General features: G+C 46.7%; 1 protein-coding gene and 1 long non-coding RNA gene across 3 annotated transcripts; one reads left to right on the forward strand and one right to left on the reverse strand.

Annotated features, from left to right (window-relative positions):
* Nucleotides 1–296: 296 nt before the first annotated feature.
* LOC119014493 (platelet-derived growth factor subunit A-like) lies at nucleotides 297–19,804 on the reverse strand. 2 transcript variants are annotated; one of them, XR_005072983.1, is made up of 7 exons: nucleotides 19,186–19,804; nucleotides 17,928–18,024; nucleotides 13,660–13,794; nucleotides 12,256–12,446; nucleotides 4,395–4,521; nucleotides 3,741–3,866; nucleotides 297–2,813 (listed from the first exon to the last, which is right to left on the reverse strand). XR_005072983.1 is itself a non-coding variant. In XM_037089723.1 (6 exons), the coding sequence occupies exons 1-6, from the start codon at nucleotides 19,243–19,245 to the stop codon at nucleotides 2,800–2,802; spliced, it is 624 nt and encodes a 207-aa protein (XP_036945618.1). In that variant the 5' UTR covers nucleotides 19,246–19,804; the 3' UTR covers nucleotides 297–2,799. The 2 variants fall into 2 exon arrangements, 1 of the variants encoding a protein (XP_036945618.1); XM_037089723.1 differs by lacking the exon at nucleotides 3,741–3,866.
* On the forward strand, nucleotides 17,976–22,519 carry LOC119014494. The gene is made up of 3 exons (XR_005072984.1): nucleotides 17,976–18,082; nucleotides 21,739–21,900; nucleotides 22,126–22,519. It is a non-coding gene; the product is annotated as an uncharacterized LOC119014494 (long non-coding RNA).
* The last annotated feature ends 3,864 nt before the right edge of the window (nucleotides 22,520–26,383 follow it).

Consider the following 26,383-nt stretch of genomic DNA (forward strand, 5'->3'; position numbering starts at 1 on the left):
CTTAGCTTGCAATGTTAAAGAAAATGACTAATATACTCTTGGATCCATCTCTTAATCTGGATCATCACCAAAATTTAATGGGGTCTGTTCTGGGCTGAGACCCATCCTCCATCCAAGTTTTGTGGAAATCTGTCAGGTAGTTTTTGTGTAATCCTCCTAACACACCAACAAATAACAAAACAAACAGACACAGGCAAAAACACATCAAGTTAACATGTCTTTTGCATCTCATTCTATACCTTATCTGGTCCTAAAATACGATCATTGGGACACAACGCAAACAAAATTATGGGACATTCAGTGAACATTTTCATAAGCAGAAATATATTTATTGTTGAAAACATAAATAGATAAATTATGATTATTGCTGTCTTTGTCCAATGGAAGCCCAACCGAAAAATAATAAAGCTTAGTGATAGCGTGAAGGCGTTTAGCTCTACAGTAAGTGTGGTCCCTGGTTCAGTGAGAACACTTCTCTTACACTGATGTGAATGTGAACAGTGATGGAAAATCATCTTCGTAAATATAGCACCAGTGTGTGTGAGAGAGAGATCCGATTATCAGCCATTTTTCAATCAAACCTTTCCTCGTTTGACTTTCAAGTGACTCACTTAACAGTGACTCACTCTGTTGCCTTTAGAAAAATCTCCGTCAGACTTCCTCATTTGAACACAGGGTGGAAGACGACTGTTGTACTCTGTTGGCCTGGTTACACATTCATCACTCTTACAGGAACTGGTAAGGAAGTAATTGTTCAGGCTGGGGCCTGCGCTGTCACACTGTTTTCAGACCACCTCATCATCATCCGTCCTGTGGGCACCATCACAGGGTGGAGTAATCGGACATTTGTTCTCTTGTCAACAGAGGAGTAAAGCCTGGCTACACAAGGAGCCCATTCATGCACTTGTCGATTTGCTTCGCTCACTCATTCACTCTTCAAGGTGGACTTTGCTCCCTGCAGGCACAACATGTGTGCTTGTGAAGCAGGACGGGCGGGCATCTTCCTTATCAATGTCGGAGTGATATGGGTGAAAAATAGGCTCATGCGGGTGAGAAATCGTGTGTGAGTGCACATATACCATGTCGATCCCACCTCGTACAGGCTCATGTGCACACCAGAGCAGCGCTAACATTTTCTTGTTTGTGACATGGCATGAAGACACTTTAAAGGTGCAATATGTAAGCCTCCTGTTAAATTTACACTCAAAACAAAGAAGGGCAACATATCACAACACTGACCACTAACTGCTGCTCACTGCAGCTGCCTTTAGCTGGTTAGCTAAGTTAGCCATGTAGCTAGCTGTAGCCTGTCTTATTAGCTGACTCAAGCGTGCCATGACTGTGAGCTAAGATCACTGGGCAGTGCCGGTGTTCACAGGCTAGTTGGTTAGCAACATGATGTCAAAACTAATATTTCTTCACATTCTGTTTATAATCTCAGTCTTTTTTTTAAATGTATAATTCTTACATATTGCACCTTTTAATATGCTGTTTTCATGTTTCTGTGAAACGTAGCATCAGCGATCAGGCGGCGCGCTCATGGCTGTAGGGTAAAGCTGCAGTTCGGATATTAACTGTGAAGTTGCCATGTTTGAGCCCCTGTATCCATCCTCTTTTCTTCCCCCTTGCCCACACTTTTGCATCTTTTTCTGGTGGATTAAATACAAGAATTCAACCGCAACAAAAAAGAAATGAACATAATTCCTGCTTGGATATAAGTAAGCTTAATATATTTCATAACAAAAATAAAGCATCTTCCTGTACTGACTCTCACATCTCCTCCTTGCAAACATATGTCCAAACCATATACAAGACTTGACATCATTCAGATATACTGTAATATAATAAGAAACATGGATGACAAGAATAACATTGACTAAAAAAAAAAAAAAAAAAAAAAAAAAAAAGACATTGAGATTGTGATACTGATGGTTACAGAGAACCGGACCACACAGAACTCTTGCATTCCTCAAAAATCATGAAAACATCTTTTTTGTTCTTTCTTTCTTGGTACGGGAAGAGACAGATAGCAAACGTCCACACGTATAAATAGTTTGTAAGTAGCGGCGCATCTTCCTTCTCAAAATTGAACTGTACATAGCAAGTGGTGGACCGGCACGGGTCTCACAGAAGATTTCCTCTTCGAGCAAACATCCCAAAACTCAAAATGTTTGACACTCCATGGAGTCTTTAATAAAAACCACCTCCACTTGTCTCTTTCTTTCCATTGTTTTCCCTATTTCGCTTGTTCTTTCTTCCTGTGTATATAAGAGTCATTCAAACAGGGCAGGGCACTTTTATGTTGCCCAGCTGGAGGAACATCCACCGCTGTTTTTCAAGTCCAAGCACCAGATTTCCATGAGAGCTCACTCCAACCTAGCCATTCTGTTGTGCATCTCGTTCAAACGAAAAGTCTGTTAAAATGTTCAACACAAATCCCTTTCATCGTCTCCCTCCGGCGTCTTTTTACAGCTCTTTCTCTATTCGTCTTTATCAGCGACCTCAACAGGGTTCAGTTGTCTGGGTAGATGGCGTACCACAGAGGAAGTCATGATCACTGGTTGCTGTTTTTTTTTGTTTTTTTTTTTGTTTGTTTTTTTTTTTGTTTTTTAAGAAAAAGCACCTTTGGCATCTCATTTATTTCTGTCTGTTTTCTCAGTCTTTTGTCTTTACAGAAAAGTTTGGGGTTTTTTAAACAAAGCTTGCATGGAGACGAGGAAGAGGAAAGAGCAGGCCTCCTGTTGGTGGCATCCTCTGTTTAGGTCCCTCCCACGCTGAAGTCCCTTGTTCTGATTGGTCTCACCTCACGTCCACTGTGGGAGAGATAAAGGTGAGATTAGTGGCATAATTTTTGCAGGCACGGTGCACAGGTATCGTGAGAACAAATCAAACGAGATTATTGCATTTTGTGCCCAACTGCATTAATTTCTTCATGCACTTTAAACAAGCTGCCAAAAAACACACAAGACCCATAATGTTCTGAATCATGTTCGTACATACGAAGAACTGAACCTGCCAAAATAAGTAAAGAAATATGTAAATGGCTCATGAAATAAATGAATATGCACAGCAAATAAAAAATAAAAATAGAAATAGAAATAATGTATAAAATGTCACATAATTACTTTTCTCTGTTTTTTTGTATGAACCTTTATACTCAAATGTATAGCTATTATTAATATGTCATTACATGTACTATTTATAGTACATGTAATGACATATTAATTTATATATTGAGCCATTTCTTTATTTCAGATTTTGGCAGATTTACTCCTCCATACATCCAGGCATCATTACATCCATTACAAATACGTGTGCCATTTTTGGTGTGCCCAGTGAGAGGTGGACAACACGGCTTAAAAAAAAAACTCTCTTGTTGTTACAGGCAGAGAAGAGAAGAGGATACATAATGTGATGACAACATGATAAGCAGTGAAACAAACAGTGACGCACAGCAGGTGCTTTCTTACTGTACTGTACTGTACTGTAACACAACGACGACAGTGCACACAAACACGCAAAGTGACACAAAGCACATGTATGTGTTGTGCATGCTCAGCAGGCCACAAAATCAGCATGCAGCATTGAGGCTCGAGCACGGTACTCCTTAGCCCTCCCTCTTCTCACACTGATTGGCTGTGATGTGATTGGTGACGGTGATTGGCAGGCCCTCTTTGTGCCCTGATTGGACCCGTGCAGTGCCAAAAGGTGAGAGGAACGCTGCGGTGCCAAAGTCCTACCTGTTCCCTTCACAGCTCTCCAGTTGGACTTTGGGTAATGAGTGCAACTTTATTATGTCGCCAATAAATCCTTGCTGGGCCTTAGCTTTTTTGGTTTCCTTTTTCTACCTTTAGACCTACGGTGGCCTGAAAACACAAAGTCAGGATAGGAAGGAGGGTTAAAAGCGAGAAGCAGGGTTTTTATGGCACAGAGAGAGAGAGGGGGACAGAAGCAGAGAGTGCAAAGATATGACACACTATAAATACTTCAGATGCCTTATCAGCAGACATCACAGCGCTTATCTGCTCCAAGGGAGAGAAAGGCTTCAGATCAAGGCACTGCTGTCATGCCAAGCAGCCTTTGGACACCCTCCTTTAACACACAGACTTTCACGCACACATACACATCGTCGCCCAACAAGCCGCACGCACACACGCAAGCTTTTGCAGTTTTGCAATAGTGGGCCACCTCGCAGGTGTGTCCACCTGTTTGGAGGCAATCAGAGAAAGAGGTCGTCCAGTGCAAAGCCAGACAGAGAGAGACAGACGGCAGGGAGGCATGACGGCGTAAGGGTGAGGGCAGGACTCGGCCTCAGAGGGATTTTTCTGCAAAAAGGCAACACCGCGCGTGATAATGTAACGATGACATACAGCAGCCGTGAAGGTTGAAATTACCTGTTTCTGCATCTGAGTGCTCCACCACATGATGCTGTGACGTGCACACACACTCCAGGTGGTCTTCTAACCGCACAAAAACCTCTTTCAGCTTGGGTCTCCTCCTCACGTACTCCACCTTCGCTACCTGAGGAGAGGAAGAGAAGGAAGGGTTAGAGCCAGCTCATGACTCTCCATCATGTGTGTGTGTCGTTGGCGACCACGCACGTTCTTTGCGTTGAGAGGCGTAGCGCCGTGACTGATGACTCTTTCATAAACTGATTCATAAAAAACAGCTTCGCCTCGGCAGCATTCCTCGGAGGCATTGACATCTGCTCGCTGCGCGCTCTATGGGCTGTTGATCATCAGGTGTGTAAATACTGAATGGAGTGTATGACCCTGTCGAAGCGAGCTCGAACAATGCCGAGAGGAGCAATGGAGGGTAGGAGGGGGAGCGGTATACGCCCTAAAGCCCAGGGAAGGTTTACCCTGGCAGGAGAAGAGAGGCTAGGAGATCCCCCCTCCCCTGCTCCGGGCCTGGAGCATCCACCTCCAGACAGACACACACCTAAAGTCCTTCGCCGTGTTCCGACATGTAGCCCTCTTTTAAACCACATTAATTCTTCTTCATGGCGTGGGGAAAGTGTTGCTTAACATGTGCATGCAAGAAAGTAAAAGTTTACATGGTCTAATCTGAGCAGCAGAGCCCCAGAAAGCAGATGAAAAATTCACATGCAGGAATTCCTATCCTTTAGTCCAGCTAACACCCGCTCAGTTTAACACAACAGGGCCGACCTCCACTTCCCACCCGACAGCTAGTAATGAAAAGGGCCAATCCTCGGAGGGTTATGAATAGGCTATGTTGATTAAAGCTTAGATGAAAGCTGAATAGAGAAGGTTGCGTGGAGGTTATGATGATCTTGTTGTGTAACTCAGGGGAGGTGGCCGCATGCTTTTTCCCCTCTCTGATCTGAGTGCCAAGGGCAGGTAACCTCGATATCCACCAGCGAGGGCCCGGGGGCCACATGGAAACAATATCCCCCTGCCTCACCTATCATCCTGGTCACTAGAGAGGATATTGGCCAACAATCTCCCAGCGCTCTCTGGCGTTATGAACAACACGGCTGAGGCTCACACACACACAGACGGGGGAGCCCAAAACTGATGAGAGGCTTTTCTTCCTCTATCCTGCGGTGGCACGCCGCCAGGGCAGGCTCTCGGCGGCGAATTAGTCATGCAGACAAACGAACATACCAATTGCCGTCTGATAAAACAAAGTGCGATGTTGACATTCACACACGGCTCATGTCGGCGAACAACAATAGCTGGAGGGGGGTCATCTGACGAGGGGAAAACAGCTTTGCCAGCCTTTCACCTCCTTTGCGACAGTTTTCTTTCCGTGGCAAGAGGGAGAAAGAAGAGAGGGAGCGAAAACAGGGTAAGCAAGCAGAGGAGGTATGCGGTGAGCAAACAGAAGACAATGGTGTCTGGGTTAGCGGCGGTGTGTTTGGTGTTATCGGCCCTGAAAGACAGAGTGAGAGAGAGAGAGAGAGAGAGAGAGAGAGACAGAGTGGGTGAAAGGGCCAGAGCAGAGGAAGGTGGACCATCACTGTCATTAGGGTTACACGAGTGTGTGTGTGTGTGTGTGTGTGTGTGTGTGTGTGTGTGTGTGTGTGTGTGTGTGTGTGCGTGCAAACAGAGAGGGATATTTGCGGGGGGGTGGGGGTCTGATCATGATCATGACTAGCATAAGATGACATTCATGTGTTACCTATTAACATTTAGTTTCTGGGTTACCAAGTGGGGAAAGAGAGATACAGAATAGATAGAAGAGACAGAAGTTTTGTCAAAGGTTTATTGTCATTGAGCAGACAAGGAAGGAAGGAAGGAAGGACAGAAGAGAGAAGTCAAAAAACTCTGCCACGTCTGACTCTTACTACTGAAGCTGATCTTTGATGACTAACACACACACACAAACTCCTCTTGCCCAACAAAAAGCTACCGACTGTGCGCCCCCCCCCCCCCTTGATGAGAGGCCCAGTGGTAAACTTGTCTCCTTGCCTCGCACACAGCGGGCTTAAAAACACTCCCTGCAGGAGTTACAACTCACGAGAGCCTGTTCATATTTGTCTGTGAAAATGCTATAACCCTTACCCTAGCAACAATACTTCTCAATCAACCTCCGCCTTGCCTACTTTATCAGACGCTCGCTCTCTCTTTCTGTTTCATTTCCTGTGTCTTGCTCCTATGATTTTTCCACTTTGCATCCACTCTCCCATCCTCCATTTTTAGCCACTTCTGTACAAAAGAGCCCACAGCTTCCGATCAGCAGCGCAGAGTCAATGGCTTCCCACATAAAACACACATCAGAAAAAGAGACCCCCATGCTAAGATGAGAGGCCCCCACACCACTCTTTGTATAAATCAAACCCTCGAAAGCCTGGGCCCTGAGAAAGAGTCCCCCCCCGAGTGGCTTTGGGATGATATTCGATCCAGAAGGTTGGGGTGAGGCAGGGGGCTCTGGGAAGTGGGACCCCCTCGGTTTGTCCTCTGAAGCGGATTGTCCCAGTCGGGGCTAATTGGGAATTCCCTGAGCCCGAAGCGCTGATGAGAGCATGACGGAGGGGGTAAGTTTGACTCCAGCCGTCCAAAGAAAACACGACGGGGATGTGGATGTGCACCGCGGGCCATCCTGAACTGGAACAGTGACAGGGTTTAGCAAAAATAAACAAGGATGTATGTGTGTTTGGAGAACGGAGGGGTGGGAATTCATTTATCAGGAGGGGAAATAAGGCATGCTTACAGAAGAGCTCTTGTTGAGATGCGAGGAGAGGTTGAGGAGGAGGAGGAGGAGGAGGGATGTGAAGAGGCGTTCTGTATCTCCATCTCTCCGCCTGATTGTTTTTTTTAAATCAAAGCAAGAAAATATGACGAAGAAGAGGACGATCTTCAGAGGGAGCAAGGGCAACCCGTAGATGATGCAGACTGAACATCAGACAGGGGCAACCTGCTGCTGCCCTCTGCTTCAACCCAACACCACACATGCACACACACACGCACACATGCACACACACACACACACTCGTCTGATGGAAGGGGTTATCACTGGAGGACAGTGGAAGCAAGGAGAGCATTTATCAAATCACTCGCCAGGCTGTTATGCCAAAAAGGGACTTCTTGTCTCTCTCTGTCTCTCTGTCTCTCTGTCTCTCTCTCTTTCTGACACACACACAACAACGTCTTTCCAGATGTGAGTATATAACTATCATGCACTATCGCACATCAAAGTACCAAAAGATGTGTGATCTCTCTACTTATTTCTTCTCCTCTAACCTGCTCCTGTCTTTCTAGGTTGTAGATGAGAACAACATCATGGAGCACTTAAAAGGAGGGAAAGGTAAATAAGATTTTAATGAGAGAGTGCAACAAAGATAGAGTAAATGGCAGAGACTGAACAAGGGGGTCAAATTAGAGAGTTGGAGATGTTGTAGAAGAGAGATATTGAGGAGGGAGTGAATGGCTTTAACAGACAATCAGACTCCAGGACTGGGGGGGGACTGAGTGGAGAAGAGGGGATTGGGCGGGGGTGGGGGGGGGGGGGGTGAAGTCAGATGGGAAGAGCGAAAGGGAGGACGGGAGAGGAGGACTGAAGGAAAATACAGAAATGAAGTAAAATATGATTAAAACACGGCTGCTGATTTCCCCTCGCTCACGCTGATGCATTCCAGCCGGCGTGGCAGTAGCCAAACTCTCCGGCTTCTGGCTTGGTCGGGACGCTCCCATGGTCTCTGACCCGCCACGCAACCCCCGCTGCGCACACACACACACACACACATATATACACACACACACACAAACTCCCTCACCCTTCTTCATCTGAGTGAATCAAAGGGAAAATAATTCACAGCTGCACGGGACTTCAAACGGGGAGGCCCCTCATTCCCATCTGCCCCCCTCCCCTCACGTAATCCACGGGACCCCTCAGACGATCATAAATCATGCTCACTGTATCACCATCACACTGCCTTTTATTTATGAAACACCCCGTAAGTCAGGGTCCCACACAACCGCGGGGCTACAGCTACCACTTCTCGCAACACCCGGATCTGACCCACCGTCACTGAGGTAACTGTCAATGTGTGTGTGATGGGGTCGGGGCCGGGGCCGGGGCCGGGGCCAGCGCAAGGGAGATGTGTGGACCCCCACACTCAGCACTGTGGCCATATCCGCCTGGCCTCTGTCAGCCTCCACTTTGATCCAGCAGCCATCAACACTTCATTAGTCTGCGGCCCGTCTTCCTCCTGCTGCCGCTTCACACAAATGGCCTTGTCCCTGCACTGCGGTGGGGGAGTTTACGTAGCATTGCATGGAGTGCTCAAACACACACACACAGAAAAACAAGCTCCTTCTTGGGTTTACACAGATGTGCACTGACGACCCTCTCCGACCTCTCTCAAACCTTTGTCTGATGCTTCAAGGACCATCAAAAGTTTCCAGCTACTAAACCAAACCAAATGAGAACAAGTGAAGTTTATTGTAAGCAGATTATGCGATTCTGATCTGACTGAGGCACCTCAGAAGGATCGGCTCTCATGTTTTGCTTCTATTTTTGCCAAATGTGTTGAAAATTGTCAAATGTAAATGCCATTTACAGCACACATACTGTAATATTGCCATTTTTCAACTCATTTGTGGGACTTTTGAGGGTATAATTAGCAGCTCATGGATGCTTCCTCCTTATTTTTCTTTTCACTTTCTCTAATTTTAGCCATCCTCCTTAAATGTGACTGTATATCCGGTTAGCAGGAAACTTAAAGGTGCACTATGTAGTTTTGGGGGAAAGAAAGCACGCATTGTCGTCATAAATCTGTGTATTCACCTCTGTATGTGCTTGTGTGTGTTCGTGAATGACCTCACAGACGGCAGAAGCCTTAAGAGTTAATGAGTGAGCAGATGAGTGACAGCTCCATTATTTGCCTGTGTCATGGGCTGTTTAATCAGCCCCATAGGAAGAGCAAACAGAGAGGCACGCACACATTCATACGCACAAAGACTAATGTGCAAAAGAATGCAAAGGCGCACTTCCTCAAACTCTCTTTCCGTCCAACAGACACCTTACAGTCTCTTTGGTCCTGCCTGTCCAAAAATCACCAGTTGTTTTATGAGTCGTCTAGCAAACCTCAGAGCCAAAGGCACTGAGAAAGCCATCAGGAAATACTGAGTGCAGCTGCAGCCGTCAAGCAGACAGAAAGAAAGATGTGAGGAGGCAGAGCCGACGGAGGCGAACAAAGACAGGGAAGAACATGAGAGAGACAGGGATGGAAGATAAACAACCAAAAGGAGTGGAGGAGAGAATATGTCGTGTGCCATGAAAATGCCAAGGCGTTACTGATTCTGATTGAATTTCATGCCATATCTAGAGTGTTACAACCCGAAGAACACTATGACACGAAACACAAAATGAAAACCCAAAAGTTCTGCCAGCCTTCTGTGATAAAACGGCGAAAAAAGGAGAGGAGTAATGAAATGTGGAGGAATAACTTCGATGGAAAAAGAAAGGGGAGAGCCAAGACGCTGGGATCAGGGGAGTGAATTCGGTGTCATTGAAAGTGCAAGAGGAGGTGGGTTGGGGTGAGGGAGGAGTTACAGGAATGTTTGGGATGATAGAGTCTGAATACATAAAAACTCATTAAGAATTCCCATCTGTCTGCTTCCCTAACTTTCCTCTCTGTCACTTCACTGAGACCAAGAGAACCATCTCTAAAGGGCTGGCAAGACTTGACTATCTTCCTACGCCAAGGCATGTTGGAAACACAAAATCAGCAATGAGAAAGAAGTGCAGAAGACGTTTAAGTGCATGAAAGGAAGGAGAAAGGGAGACCTAGAAAAAGAAAGAGTGACTCTGGGATCTGGCCCTCTCCTCCCTAAGGCTAATCCTATTTTAAGTTGCCTTCTTTATTACCCCGCCACTGAACAGGACAGGCTTGTACAGTACTGGGCCTGCACAGACCCGTTCTCTTTTTTGGGTCCATAGCGTGAAAAAAGAAAAAAAACCTTAAAGAGGGAGAGAAACAGAAGAGAGAGGGGGAATAAATAAATAAAGGTGCACTTGGACAAATGCATAGTGGCATGAGATGGAAAGAAACACAGTGGATGTGTTCTTTTCCCATCCTTGGCCGGCAGAAGGAAAACAAGTCAAGCCCAGGGTAGACGGGCAACATTTTTAACTTTCTAATAAATGGAGGGAGAAGCACAAACTGAACCCCTATTCAGACTAACACACAGGAAAAAAAAACTTGGCATGAGACAATCTTTCTCACACACAATGTGGTGAATGTCTCCTGACCGGAGCAAGCCCTGGCAGATGACCTTTTCCAGGGATACTCTAAGCCCCCTTTCGCCCGCGGCTCGAACCGCACGGAAAAACCCCACTCTGAGTGAAACCCTGCCCGCCGTGCCTGAAGGTCCATCTCCAGTCTGTACGCTCATTTTGTCCTTGGTGTCATGAGGGGGACACGGACCACAGTCGCATGGATCAACACATTCCGGCAGTAGCTGAAGGAAGCTTTATAATGTCCTGTCAGTGTCTCTCCATCCGTCCCTGTCGCTGCGATCGCAGACAGAGCTCCTATTGAGGATGACAGACACCGAGAGACAGACAAGCTTGCATGCAGTCACACAGGGTTGTGCTGTATATCAGAGCTTGACTCTCTTACCACACTGTGAGTCAGCATTTCTGACCATAAACTCTGTGCCCTACAATGCCCATCTTGTTAGTGCAGCCTTACTGTCCCTGCTCCATGAGGAGGTCAAGGAGAATGTCCTCCTATCCATACTGAAATCTACCTGATCCCAGCCAGTGTTGAGGCAGCAGCAGGCCGGATTGGTATTTGTTTTATTACTGCCGGAATCTTTAAAACCCTGTATGAGGAGCTGGAGGAGGAGCGGCATCCCGGCAGTGCCCATGGCCGGGCAAGATCACGATGATTAAAGAGAAGAGACACACAGTCAGAGTGTTCCAGGCTATCCTGTTTATCCCCCGCTTGTCTCTCGCTCTTAGAGAACAGAGCACATAACTCCCATACCTCCAAACAGAGCAGTGCACCGGCTAACAGGCTGTAGTGTAAATACAGCAGAAATACGACTCAGCTCCAGCCACGGTGTCTCCACTGATCCTGAACAGGAGGACGTGTTTTCAAGCTGTCGATGCCAACAAGCCTCTGAGAACAGTGCAACCCCCTTTAATCCCTCTCTCTTACTCTAAGTCACCTCGTCTCCTCCGGGCTTCCAGAGAAGACAAGGGGCCAAACAAACGGAGACCAGAGGAATAGCTGTGCAGTAGCCAGTGACACTCTCAAGGTACAGGACACTGTCTGCCTTGTATCTGCCAGTAGCATCCCTCTCCGGTCAACCCTTCAACAGATGTCCTGGCCGAAGGTGCCAACAACCCCCTCCCTTCCCAGTCCTCTCACTTTCTCTCCTTTTCTTCCTCCCTCCCTCCATCCTGGCACAGCCGCCGTTGGCCTCTCTCCAAACATGGGATAGAGTGATGAGAAAAGAGGGTGGTGATCGGTGGTAATGGCAGGAGGGAGAAGAGGAGAGGGGGCAACGGAGGTAAGGTGGCCACTATCTGGGTATGGGCCAAGGAGGCTCAGAGGAGAGGGGTGGATTGAAATGAAGAGGGAGTGGAGGAAGGCGGGTGAACCCGACCTTGTCTTACATATGATTTACTTACCTGGTGAGAGGGAAAGTGGTGGAGATTTGTGTGTGGACATATGTATTTAACCTTGCAATGCAGTAGTGAGACGTGCTTTTTAGCAAGTCACCGACCTTAACTGTAGGAGTGCGTGTGTGTGTATGTGTGTTGTTGTGTGTGTCTTACCTTAACGGTGCGGTGGTGCTTGCGGGAAGGGTGACAGCGCATGTTGCTTGTGTTGCAGCAGCCTGTGCAGCGCTTCACCTCCACACAGGGCGGCCATATCAGGAAGTTGGCCGACGTGGGGTCCACCTGGCTCCTGGGGATCTCGTAGATCACCGTGCGCGTCTTACACACCGCCGGGACCGCCTCCTCCACTGGAAAAAGAAAGAGAGGGAGGAGTCGGGTTAATGGTCTGCGTTGAGCATTCGGTGACACATTTTCCGAACGCGTGCTCATGCATTGTTGTAATCCGTCCTTTTCGCTCCCAGCTGCAGCTTCGCGCATTCCTTCACTGCTCGTTATTTGATGACTCACTTGATGTGGGAGCCATTCATCTTACCTCAGCTCGCACCCAACCTCCTTTAAGGCTGTTAAGAGGACAAGCCATCCAAAAAGCTGATCTCATATCAGCTAAGGAGCTTTGGGATCAAGTCGGTGAGACAGAAAGAGACTGCTCCTTTGTTCAGAGCCCTCACTGGGGTTAATGCGGCGTGACTAGGCCAGAAAACCTTTATGTCCGCCGTTGGGAAATCTAATAATGGCCTTTGACCCTTCTGGCTGTCATGAAAAGAGGAAGGCAGTAAGCATTCATCTCAGATTTAATGCTCTGACAGGCACTCAAACCTAAAGAGTGTACAGTAAGACACCATTATGTCGTAAAGATGATATGTGCATCATGTACAGAACGTGCGGGCTTTTGTGAACAGCTGCCAAAACGGTATACTGTATCATACACTTATGATGCGGTGCACATACATGCAATGCAACCAGCCACTCCGTCATAACCTGCCTGGAGAGATGTGAAACAGCCAGTCTCTTAACACGCGCACGTCGAACACGACATGGCATTCTACACGCCTCGATCAGATATCGTACCACATGGCGTTTTATGAAGAAATCTGACTGAGAGCCCAGGCGAGCTGCAACTTGAGCCCTGAATGCCTGGAATTTCCACGCTCAAGGATATATTTCTCTCCTGACGCGTGTGTCTTAGATCTGCAAGCCTCAAGCCAATTAAAAGGCTTCGTGTCAGGCGTCCTCGTCAACCTCAATCTCACACATCAGTCTCGCTTTTTTTTCTCATGATGCCATGATTGCCATAAGTACCAGGTAGATGTCTTCATTAGGGCTCCTTTTATCCACAAAAAAGGCAGTATAAAAGCCACTAACTATTAGCTTTGTTTGGAATGAGTGTAAAGTGATCGGTTTCATCTCCTGGGAACTCATATTTTAAGACAGGGGTTATTTTTAAAGGCATCATGACACTGTAATAAGTTGTGCCAAGTTGTAACGTATATACTGCAAATGTAATCATGATGCAACCCCTTGAGCTGCACGGTGAAGCATATAGTATTCATTCAGTCTTACCGAGGCTCCTCTTGCGCCGGCTGTGGAGCTGGGAGCTCTTCAGGTCATTGTAGTAACCAGGATGGCGGGAGTAGTTCTTATGGTGGCTGTTGTGTTTGTGGTGCTTGGGCTCCTCAATGACATCGTTTCCCGTACCTCGTCGAAACAGAAGCCAGCCACATTAATAATGTCACACAGAAGAAAACACACACACAAAAAAAAAACTCAACCAATACACCAACCATGAGACCACTGCTGCCGATTGAACGGTGTTGAATGACACCAGAAGGCAGCATGTAAACTACTAACCCTATTCCAGAAGGATGCATGTCACTCCCTAACCCTAACTGTAAAGCCGCATGTCACCCCTAACCCTAACCTCAACTCCCTTCCAGAACAAACAATGTGTTGGTTAGTCACACAACCACAATTAGATGGCAACTTCCTTCTGGCTCTTGCGCTGTAACACATGCTTTAATTCCCCGAAGAGCTTAGGGTTCCCTTCAACTGTTGGCGGGCAGGCGAGGGCGACTGCTGATGATGACACAAATTGAGGTAAACAGTCCAGAGTACGCTGGGTAACAGGCGGGAGACACAGTTTTACACAGACCTCAGTGTAATTGCGAGCTTTGTGTGTCAGCCTCACTCACTCTCTTTGGCTGAACCTTCCCAACACGATACAAAGTATCTAGGTGAGTCAGCATTGCTCCTTCAAAAACAACCAGCTTTCACAGACACGCATTGGAACTAAAGTGGTCATTTGACAGGTGGTACTCAGCCGCCATTATCCCTGCACCTAATTAGTGGTTTGGTGTCTCTCATTTACCTGAAAATGTTTGCTTTTTCAATCACTCAGTGGCTTGGAAAAGTACATGTTACGCTGCTCTGCACAGGTAGCTTCTTGAAGCTCCCCCAAACTCCAGTCTAATATAGCCTGCTCAGCGTGTTCGCAGTCATGGTCATCTGATAAAAACTTGCTTGTTTTGGTCCCCACCCAGAATATGAGGTGGGTTACAGTACCAGAGTGCCAGAGCAGCAGTAAAACGATAAAGCTTGTTCACAGGATACTGCCCTTTCCCAAAGAGCAGAGTCTGAGAGTGTTTGCTAAGTGGGTGGGTCTACCTGTCTGTAGGTACAGCATATACCCACCCATCTGGCTAACACAATCCTCCACCTGTGCACTTAACATAAACACATGACTACACAGAAAATCCTCTCAGGCTAAAACCCAATGTACACCAGTGCAACAAAGCTTAGCCACGGGCAAACACATTCCACTCATCCAGCTCCTTTGTTCTCCAGCCAGAGTCATCTGAAGGGATTTCCTCTACCTATACATGGTCCACCTCTGGGTTTATTTGCTTTCTGATGCCTTCTTTTTTGCAGGTTCGCCCCTCGGTGAGAGCAGAGGGTCTGTCGTGCAGTCAGTCAAACAGCCAGTGACCCCCAACCGAAAGGTCCAAAGACAGGAAGTGTTGACTGCAGGCCTGGCGTGCATGACATATAGGTGGGAACACACACCTACCTATGCTGTCGGCACTTTAGATTCTCCGTCTTAACAACCTTTTAAACTGCAGGTCTCAGAACTCCCTCTCTTCAATTCCCCCCAGTCAGGAGGGGAAGGGAGTGAAGGAGGGCGTCGCACCGGTGGCCACCCGGGGACAGTTTGTGTCAAAGCTGACAGGAGAAAGGGTGGGAGGACATAAAGAAGTCCTTTATAGACTGTGGAGTCCTCTTCTCAGCACAATAAAAGGACCTTTCTGTTGTTTTTTTCTTCTTTACACTGAAAGGAGGGACAAGGAAAATAGGGAACGAGGGTGATCAGAGTGATCACGCAAGATGACCCAGGAAAATATTAGGCAAGACAAGAGAAATCAAGAGAAAGGTGGAGCTGGTGGAAAACTATAGTGAGGGGTTTGCTCCCCTGTCGGTTCCAGGTGACTAAGAAGTAATAGCGCACCTGGAGCGTCATCAAACTGAGACAAGAGAAAAGAGGACAGGAGACAGTCTCTTGCCATGAATCAGGCTTTCATGACTCGCAAATTACTACCTCCATTAGCTGAGGCTCCCTCCCTTCACTCCACCTGTTCTCTTGCTTTACAAACAGCCAACATGTTGTTGACTCGTTGTAATAAGTGCCTCCATAATTCTTTCTGTCTGTCTCTCCTCCTTGTTTCTATATTGTCAGCAGTTGCATGGGGGAGTCCACAAAGTGTCCGTTGAGGTCACATGGGCAAAGGTTCCTCCTCATGGGTGTGAAAGCAGGTAGGTTGTTTGTAAGGCAAGTGCTGCCAAGTCACTGGAGGTAAACACACTGCCAGTTTGTCAGAAACAAAGCACATTGCGCAACAACTCGCGGCCTTTTCTGAGTGTAGCGCGGCAGGAATACAACCTCCAGAATCCTCCTGCTCCTTCCTCGGCTCCACCTCTGCCCCATGCCAAGAGTCAGGTTCCCTTTTCTGTCAAAGTCCTTCGCTGAGAGAGATAAGAGCAGGCAGGCTGGGGGGCCGCCCGAGGAGGGAGACGGGGATAGAGAGGAGGAAAAGTGAGGCAAGGAGCACCTCAGGGGCTAGACAGCCATCCGCAGTCTTCAGGTCATCTCATCTGTCAGTCAGAGCTGAGGCTACAATACCCGCAGGACGTGTGCACACAGACGCGCAAAAACAAATGCAAGTTGTACTAAATGAAACACGCAGATAAGCCCGGCAGGCCTGCCCTGTGATCCTCACAGATACGCTCCTACAGGCTGAATTATATAAAGACATCCTTCCAGTGACAGACCAAGTACAACATAGAAATAATCTCTCCCTGGATCAGTTAAAGGCTAAAACAAAATAACATCAGACCTCATTGGATCTTCCAGGTGCCAATGTGTAAAGGCTTAAATAGACCTCATATTAGCCCTTCCTGTCTCCTTCCCCGGTTGTAATGCGATGCCATGTACAGTTCAGCCTATACTGGTAGCTTTACTGTCCTGGCTGCCCGCAACAAAAGCTCTGAAAATACCCCTCTGGCTGGCGTCAAAAGGTCTTTTAATGGGCTTGCCTAGGCCGCCATGCTGGCCCTCAGACAGATTTATGTCCTCGTAATAATAATCAGCCTACTACTGTTACCCTGCAAAACATTCCTGTGTTTGAAGAAAGACATGTTAATTCAATTATAAACACCTCTTCTCATGCTAGAGGCACTCCAGGGATCTATTCTGGGCTCAGCGTAGAGTTGGTGCGACCGCTGCTACAGGTTACTTTAATTGTGAATTAATGAATTAAACACACTAATGATGTAGGGCTGTTAATGCTAATTGATATGTCCATCAGGTGCGACAGAAGGTCTTTATGTAGCTTTGCTGTATGTAAGTGTTGAGGTCGCTAATGGGCTATGACCAACAGGGACAGCTTACATCATTTGGGGGCGTTAAAGCAAATTTAGTAATTAACTTTTACCGTCAAGGAATCTTTAGGAGAGAGCCCTGGATTTGATATATAGCCAGAGCCTGTGTAAATAGAGGCTCATGTGAAGGCAAACAGCTTCTTCCAGCGCACCCCTGTAACTCAATCTAAGATGGTCTGAGACACAGTAGAAGCAGCACCTCCAAGAACCTGAAGCTGAGGAAACCCGCCTGACCTGCGAGCCACTGGCTCTGTTTACAGGGCGACATATGTGGCAACCCGGTCACTGTAAAGCCAGTTTATTGCAGCAGCTGAAGGAATATGCGCGAGTGAATGTCTGTCTGCCAGTGAAAGTCCATCTTTGTCACATGTGTACAGTAAAGTGCACCTATCACGGTTACTGCATTATCGCGCAGGCCAGGGTTGCACAGAGCTTGATTTCAGGGGCCATAACTTTCAGTCACAGCTGAAAGTGCCAAAACAACTATAAAGTGTTATCACATGTATAATAACTGAATAATATCACTGTTTTTGTTTGTTTGTTTGTTTTTTAACACAGATCTTGAGCATATTACAGTTTTAAAGGCTTCCCACTCATTATTATTTTGGATATGACCTTTTTAAATGAATTCATGCCACAATAGCTTGGCCTAATCCTTAACCTCAAGTCAGAAAAATATGCAAAGTCCCAACAGAAGGTAATACTCAGCCTATCTTTAACTATAATTCAACAATGGAGCAGCTAATAAAGGCCCAGCTGATGTAATCCTGCTGCAGCTGTTACTACGTCCTGTTACATCAACAGCAGCAGTCTCCCATGTGGACAACATCCATGACATCAGGACTGAAATAAATGTAACTCGGTGGCTATTGATAGAAGTATCAAGAGGCAGAATTTACCTACGGAGTCAATGTCCAGTAGCCGCTGGAGGTCGCTGATGCTGTGGATTTCACTGTGGGACAGCCTGTCTATCAGCTCCTGGGGAAACTCCACTTCCTTTAGGGAGGAGGGGAGAGAGAGAACAAACAAGAGATGAAGGTTAGGGATGAGTTGGGTGAGTTTGTCTTAATTGTTTGTCTGTAATCAATAAACACCAAGGAGGATCACTGCTCGATCTGTTCCAGCTACAGCGAGTAGCTCTGCCCCATACGTTCTCCTGGGCCGAACCCCTTTAGGAAATTATGCAATTTTATGGAGGCTATGCTTGCAACGTTGCATACCTGGAGGATGATGTGTCAGACATTTTTATTAGTAATGTCTGGTTAGTTCGGCTGCCAGGTCCTTCTAGTGTAAACACAATTTTATTGTCGGGAAACCCATCATTCAAAATGAAATTGATGTGATATAATTTAATGCCGAATAAATAAATAGTTTCCAGTGAGCCCCCAGATTACTTTAACTATTGCTTTGCTCGAATTGTTACTCTACGAAGAGGCGGAACGCGTAAAACCGTCACTTTTTCTTAAGGAATTTGGAACGAGAGACGGGAGACGCTGCCCGTGTGAAGCGGCATCTCCTCACACTTTGCACTTGTTGCGGTCTCGCAGGCACCTCAAGCTGAGCAAACCGCTCAGCCTTACAGGAACAGTGGCTATTTATATCGCCCGGAGCGGTTCCCATGAAAGCGCTTAGCCCAACCAAAACGTTTGCCCAGTTGGCTCGGGCTACAAACAGATTTGGCACAAAAGCCAAAAATAACTGCGATACGCGTCCAAGTGCAGACGCGATGTTGGTTCTCAAAAGCGCGTAGCCACCGGGCCTCATGGAGACTGCAGCTGATAAACTCACTTATTCACACTGTTCTTAAAATAGCCTCTGAGTCTAACCTTTACTTTTGTCTTTTTTCCCCTCATTTTTAATTATTTTTTTTTTACATATATTTTTAATAGATACTTTGGGGTTCCTCCAGATAAATTGCTGTAAATTATGAAAGCCCATAATCATAACTTCTGGCCTAATTACAGGCTCTAAATCAAAAACGCATTGCTCTGTAGCTGTATTTGTCTGGACATCAAGTTGCGGTGTAGCTGCTGGAGAAATGCGCGCTCTGTGGGAACCAAACCCCGCACCGCTGTGTATGACATGGACCCAGAGGGGACACAGTCTGTCCAAGCAGCCCCGCACCTCTCTGCCTGTGCGGAGTCCTGGTAACTTTACCTCAGAGGTGGCCAGCAGGTACGTCGTCCACAGCAGGAAGTAACAAAGTGCGGCTCTCATCTCCCTTTAATTTAGATTTAACCCCGCACAAGAAAACGGTGCTGTTCTGTAGGAGCCGCAGAATCGCTCCTGGCCCCACAGGATCCACAACCATCCCCTCGGGGAGAGAAGTGCAGGGTGTCAGAGCAGCTCAGCTCGGCTCTGTCCGACTCCACTTGCTTGTGAGAAAAGCTGGAGAGGCTGGAAGTGGACTCTTTTGTTATTCACATTGGACTGCGTCCTCTTGAACAAGCTCTGCGAGTGGCGTGTAGCTCCTCAGGCGCAAATTGGACAATCCCAGGAGACGAGCCTGACGCGCATTGCACTTGTCCTTCACCCTCTATCAGACAGACTTCAAACTTCAGACCAGTTCACCGACTTAATCTTGATATATCTGCTGGAATTACGCAGGCGCGAGGCGCACGACTAGTGTTTAATAGTCCTGAAAGAATATAATCCAAACGAGAAGATCCTCTCAGAAATTCATGTGGGAGAAAGTTGTCCGTGCTGTGCTCTCCAGAGTCTGTCTTGCAGCAGTCTGCACAGGTCCTCAGCTGTGTAGGACTGTGTAGTGAATGGAGTCAGAGCGCCTCTGAGCCGCTGGATATATTGAGCCAGCAGCTCTGTGCCGTTGCGCCTCCCCTCGCGTTTCGGTGATCGTGCATCTATTCAGCTAGGGGAGCTGGTTGGCTGGTTGGATGACTTGAGACTCAAGAGCATGTCCCCATCCCCCCTCCCCCCCTCTCAGCCCGTGTGTGTGTGTGTGTGTGTGTGTGTGTGTGTGTGTGTGTGTGTGTGTGTGTGCGCATATGTATGTGCCCTTCAGCAGAAAACCCAGGGTGTAATCGATCAGTTTACATCTTTTCCTTTCAGTGATAATCAATCACTGAAAGGAAAAGATGTAAACTGATCATTAACTATGGACAAACTGAAAGAGAAAGAATGAGGATGAGGAGCAACTAGGGAAGTGATTGAATGAGATATGAGTGGTGGAGGAAGTCAGCAATTATGATAAATCACAGAGGATGTTTTATGATTCCAAGGATGTGGTCAAATTGGGAGAAAATTGGACAAAAATGTAACATTATCTTGGTAGTGATGATGTTGGTAACTCATGGTGTCTCATGATGATGAGATAGTGACCACACTCTCATTGTGTGTTTGAGTTTAAAGGATGAGCTCAACCAAAAAATTGAAACATGTAGTATTTATCTACTCAGCCTCATGGCAATGGAAAGTCGGGTGAACTTCCGTAGTCCACTAAACATTTCTGGAGCCTCACAGTGAAACAGCACTGCAGCATCCTCCTAAACAACTGAAGTAGATGCAGACTTGTTTTAAAATGAGAAAGAAAAAAAAAAACAATAACATGGCTCCATACCGCTGACCCGGCATAATCCCGTTCTCCAGAATTGATTTGAAAACATTTTTTTTTTGCAAACTTATGTGATCAAGCTCGTGTGAGTAGATGATGACTGAATCTCTAGTTTTGGGTGAACTCTTCCTTTTAAGCAGAATAATCAATCTATATGTCATGTCTGGACATCTAGTCCTTATTTCCACAAAGAAATGTCTGTAAATGTATCCAAAGCAGGCATGATGTAAGCCTGATGACAGGCATGATGATGATGACCCACTGCTGTCCCAATTAACTCCCACGTGCTTCGGGACCCAGGAAGCAACCACTTTACGGCAGGTTAACGACAGGCCGGTCTTAACTCGTTGCGAGGAAACTGGAGGCTTGCTTGGTGCTGTGCTGGGAGGTCTGGGAGGAGCACCCCAGGGCCTGATAAACGAGACATACCTGCAGGAGCACAGACACAGACGGCGTGCACACACACATTATCAGCCAGAGGTGACAATCAGCAGGGTGCCATAGGTCAGCCGACCAGGTGGTCTGCCCTCCACCTTGTCCGTTCGACTGGATCGCACAGCGCGAGGCCGGCCTGAGGGCGTTGTGGCTGGAAACACTGCATGGAGAAAGCGCTGCAGCAGCTGGTGGAGTAATTAATGTAACTATTTTAATAGGCCTATGAAGTTCATTTTAGGATGGCACCAGTGCTGTAAAATGTCATATTTTTATAATAAATGTCCGTCTGCTATAGCCATTCATGTGACACGTTGCCCCTATTTTAAAAATGTTCTGCGCTGCTCAAATCATCGCATGAGTAATCACGCATATTAAAGTGTGTGATGCTTTGGGAAAATGACTAACACTGGCCGGTGACAGGCAGGTTGATCATCATCAGGTTAGTGCAACCGTGTTGTCATGGTTACGTCGCAGGTCAGCCTCCTTGCCTGGATGTGCATTCTCACCAAGATGCATGAGTCATGCTTCCTGTCAGTGTACACTTCGCATCGTGGTGGGAAACTGGAAGTCAGAGGACGGGGTGAGACAGCGGGCCAGGAGAGAGTGATTGTTTTTAATGTAAGGTGGAGAAGTGAGTAAAAGGAAAAACTAGCAGGTGAGGATGATGCGCCACCATTTTTCCTTTTCCTTTCTCTTTTTTTCAGTTCAACCCCAAATCAAGGTATTTGTTTGGTGCTTTGGGCTCCACAAGCCAGTGCCATGCAGCTCCATTATGCTGAAGAGAACACAGATGTTTCTACAGCCGATATTCTACAACATGTGGCAACTCACATCAACACAATCTAGATGGATTGATAGCACTACAGGTAAGAGACCAAATAATGTATTTTTGATTTTGGGCTGAACTGTCCCTTTAATGTGTTGCTTTAAGACAAAGTGATATTTCAGGGGGGAGAAGAAGAAAATGAAAACAAGACAAGAAATCGCCTCTCTCTCTGCCTCCTCTTCTGTGTGAGATCTTAGGCAACATGTTTATTGGCAACAGGAGTCTGTGTACCTAACAACATCAACCCCGTTAAATGGTTTTATAGATGCTGCTGCACAGTAAATCTCGCCATAAAGACGCTGCGGAGAGGACGTTCTCTGAATGAGGCGATGACTCCTGTTCCCCCCTCCCCCCCATCCAACTCCCCCATCCATCCCCCCCTGGGCCACACAGAGTTCCCAGTGAGAGATGTGTAGGAAAAACAAGGGGGGAAATTTCCTAAGAATGTGGTGGATATGAGTTGCATTGCCTTTGGGGAATGAGGACTGTCGGCTCTTATCAGCTATTTCCATTCTGAGAGGGAGCGATCACTTTGGGGAGTCTTGACCTTGGGAGCAAAAATATCTTAAAGCTGGAATGGGGAGATTTTACTACTGGGCAAATTGCAGCTGAGTGTAGTTTAGATCTGCTTTATAGTCAGAATAAACTAATGAAGATTAAGGGGGCAGAAAATGAGGCAAAGTCTTGCACGTAGTACCTGTATGGACATTTCATTTGGTATCCTCTGATGTGTTGTACTGGTCTCGTTCAATGACAAAATCCTCATATAAATAAAGAATACTACATCCCTAATTAAGAAATCAGACATTTAATCCCTGAGTGAATAAAAACCCAACACAGCTATATTAAATAAAGGCCTTAAATACACCTTCTCCTCTGACTCTGACTAAATGCAGTTTTGGACTGTAACCACGTACATTCTTGTTATCTGCACCTCACCTGTGTAATTCCATAATTTTCCCATGACACCATGTGTCGGAGTTGGCTGACCCAGCCTTAAAATGATATAACAATATTTTAAGGTCATATGGTGATACACGATATATGCACTACATCTCGATATTTTATCGAAACATTAAATATTGATGGATATCTCAAAATCAATATTGCAGCAATATTGGAAGAAACCAGGACCCCCATGTAATTCTTATCCTACTTCTTAACTAGTCAAAGCCCCTATACACATTAATGCACTAGTAATATTAAACCAAAAACATCATAAAAAGGTACAACACTGATGGGGAATTTCTTCCAAATAATGTTTAAAGTTTAAAATGCAGGACATAATGCACCTTAAAATGTCTCTTTTCTGTGATATTCTTTTATTATTCATAATGTGACACAGTCCTGATACCGACTGGATACACTTGAAGCAAAACACCTGGTATCTCAGTACAGTAAGTGTTATAACACACACACACAATCATCCATATCCAAATCTCAACTTGATCCCAGTGCAGCTGAACTCTGAGCTTGCAAAGAAAGCAGAGAATCTCACATTTAACCGCGCTGGGGAACCATAAAAAGATAGCAGAGCTGACAATAGAAACTCAATATACTGATAGCAGCATATTCAACCACAGTTATGGTATCTGTGGCTGTTATATTTCCTTTCCAATGGAAGCTATTGCATGTTTTCCACTGGGCATCCCCGTTCTATGACACCTCATAATGTCAAAGGCCGAGCGGATTGCCTTGCAACAGAGGAAACAAACACAGATCTTAACCTGGTGTCCCCCCCCACCAGCAACACCCAGCCACATCATGAGCACGCATGAGTCACGGACACAAGGAGCAGTAGGTCCTCTGCAGACTACCGAGTCATCTCCTCCCTCCTCCTCGGGGCAGAATTAGGCTCCGCTAACTAAAGCCCTAACCGGCTCATCAGCGCCTGTGATCACAAAGTCGATTCCATTAGTGGCTTGCGTTTTGATGTTTTCAGTGTGGAGCCATGTGTTATTTGACACAAGCTCGTGTCTTGTAATAGGCCCATTAGAAACAGCGGTAACATTTATGGTTGGGTTACTCACGCACACACACACACACACTCACTCACTCACACGGGTAAGTAATTCAGGTGAAATTTCCCAGGAGCAAAGGTACATTCCAGAGGCTGGTAGCGATATAGATTGGACTTGGAAATTATCCAGAGCAGAGTGCATATCCAGGGCAACCTCCTCACACATAAACAAGCAGCCGCACACACACACACACACACACACGCACACATTCGCACAGAGTTCGCACAAGTCTCGAACGCACACTCCTGCCGCTTGTACACTTGAATATTAAGCGGTGCAGGGAGGCCAAGTACAGCAGCCATACTTACAACTGATCCTAGATGCAGCTGCTCTTTTATAGGGACGATTACTGGCAGCTGTTTACCGGCCTTCATCTCTCTAACATGCATGGCAACCTGAATGAAGTGCTCTGTGGGGCCTCCCAGCACCCCTCCCCGGACCCCCTTTTTCCTTTAAGGCACTATAGGTGTGCAGGCATTCACCGGGCACAGTGCCCAACTGCTCTTTCATAAGTCTCGACTGCGCAGTCAAGTCCACCTCTGGGATCAAAAAATTACGCCACATGCGCACGTAAATGCACAAAGCCGGTGGTACGAGGTATGCAGGGCGACCCTCCAGCTGCAACGCATTACACATTACAGCAGCACACTTGAGTTGTTAAGGGACCGCGGCATCCTCCCCGTCTGATCTCCAGATCTGTCAAGCTGCGGTCTGCTCTTGTCATAATGCCGCACCAACTTTTTCACTCCATGAAAGCCTTCCTTGGAAAGCTAGAAGTAGGTGTTAGGTGTGAAGGAGAAATGACACCGAGAGGAGAAAATACTGAGAAGAGATCAGAGCGTGTGTTTGCATGAGCACGTTTCCTGCAGCATCAGCATCCAGTCCATTTCTCAGGGTCTGACCTCTTTTTGTTTAGGTCGGAGATGGAGTCCGGACCGCAGCCTCCGACCAAAACAGCAGCTTCAGGTGTTGAAAGGAAACACAGAATCAGAACAGACCCACACATAGACTCTGGGAAACACTTACACACCTGCGCTCTCTCATGCGCATTCTCAAATTTCCACAAACGGACACACAGATTGAAATGTACCAATTCAGGTACAAGTCCTTACACGCAGTTCCCCCTGTCCCAGCTCCATTCCCCCTTAAAACACTGCCTCTTTATTCTCTATGAAAAAAAAACCACTCTCTCTTTCTGCACACACACACACACACACACACACACACGGAAAACAGGGGACTTCCAGCCACTGAGAAATAGCAGCGTAATTGCCGGTGCTCTGTTGTCTATCAAGACCTGACCTTTCCAACATGTGTGTGCCGTGTTGGGAGCAGTGGGAACCGGTGAGGAGGAAGAGAGGGGTCTCCCCTGCTCTGTGGTGGTCTGACCCAAACCCCCACTCCTTTCTCCTTCCAGACTCCCCCCGAAAAAAATCACGGAACTCCCACCGCGCCCGCGTGTTCGGCATGTTCGAAAGCTTGGAGGGGAGGACACTGCTAACCCACAAATCAGATCCAAAGGCATAACAGGAAGATGTGGAAAAGGGGGGGGGGAGGTAGGCAGAGCTGCCCTGTCTCTGGAGGAAAAATCAAAGTCTCTAGACATTACAGTGGCACAAATGTAAGCTTTATGTTGGTGCCAGTGGGAAAAAAGATGACTAGTATTGTTTTACATGAATCAGGGCATTAAAGAATGAAACATATACAGGGACGCACTCATAATAAACACGAGAGTTTATAGGATTACGCATCAATGGCAAGCGAAAAATGTCATCCAAACAAATAGCAAGAAACATGTCAAGGGTGAAAACGTAGACGAGCAGTTCATGAGAGACTACTTATTAAAAAACATATCGCAGGCAAAATGGATCATTCACAGGCCGAGTGACAAGTCCTCTTGATGTCACTTCATGACTGACAAGCTCAGCTCTCAGAGGGAAGCTGTCCTCAGAAATGTATTAGGAACATATAAGCCCATAATTACACCAATTGGCATGTCAGATGGGGCTTTCACTTTGTTATTTACCCTTCCTTCTCCCACTTGTCTTTCACTAGCCATGAGCTGCCCTGCTGACGGTGTAGGCACCATGGGATTGGGGGGGGGACCAGAACTGGCCATGATGATGATGGCGACAGTGATGTGCAACTGGGAGGGGGCAGGGTTCTGTATCAGGGGGATTAAGGAGAGATTTCCTTGCTTGACTTGAGTGACATTAGCCAGGAAAGACTTGGATGGAAGGAGGAGGAGAGAGGGTATGAGGAGTCCAGGAGGGGTTGCAAGGGTTTGAAGGACAACCCCTGGATTAAAGGGTGATTAAAACAAGTTAGGGAATCCACTTTGGCGCACCTGGATATTCAGCACTTTATCATGCGCCGTCAGCCCCAGGGCCCAGTACGGCTTGAGGTGAACTGTGACATAGAGCAGGGTCCTGAAATGTTGGGTTTTTTTTTTTAGATTACCCTCAACACGGCGCCATTCCTATAGCAACCACACCTTTCTGA

The sequence above is a fragment of the Acanthopagrus latus genome, chromosome 23 (genome assembly GCF_904848185.1).
Source record: "Acanthopagrus latus isolate v.2019 chromosome 23, fAcaLat1.1, whole genome shotgun sequence".
Classification (NCBI taxonomy): Eukaryota; Metazoa; Chordata; class Actinopteri; order Spariformes; family Sparidae; genus Acanthopagrus; species Acanthopagrus latus.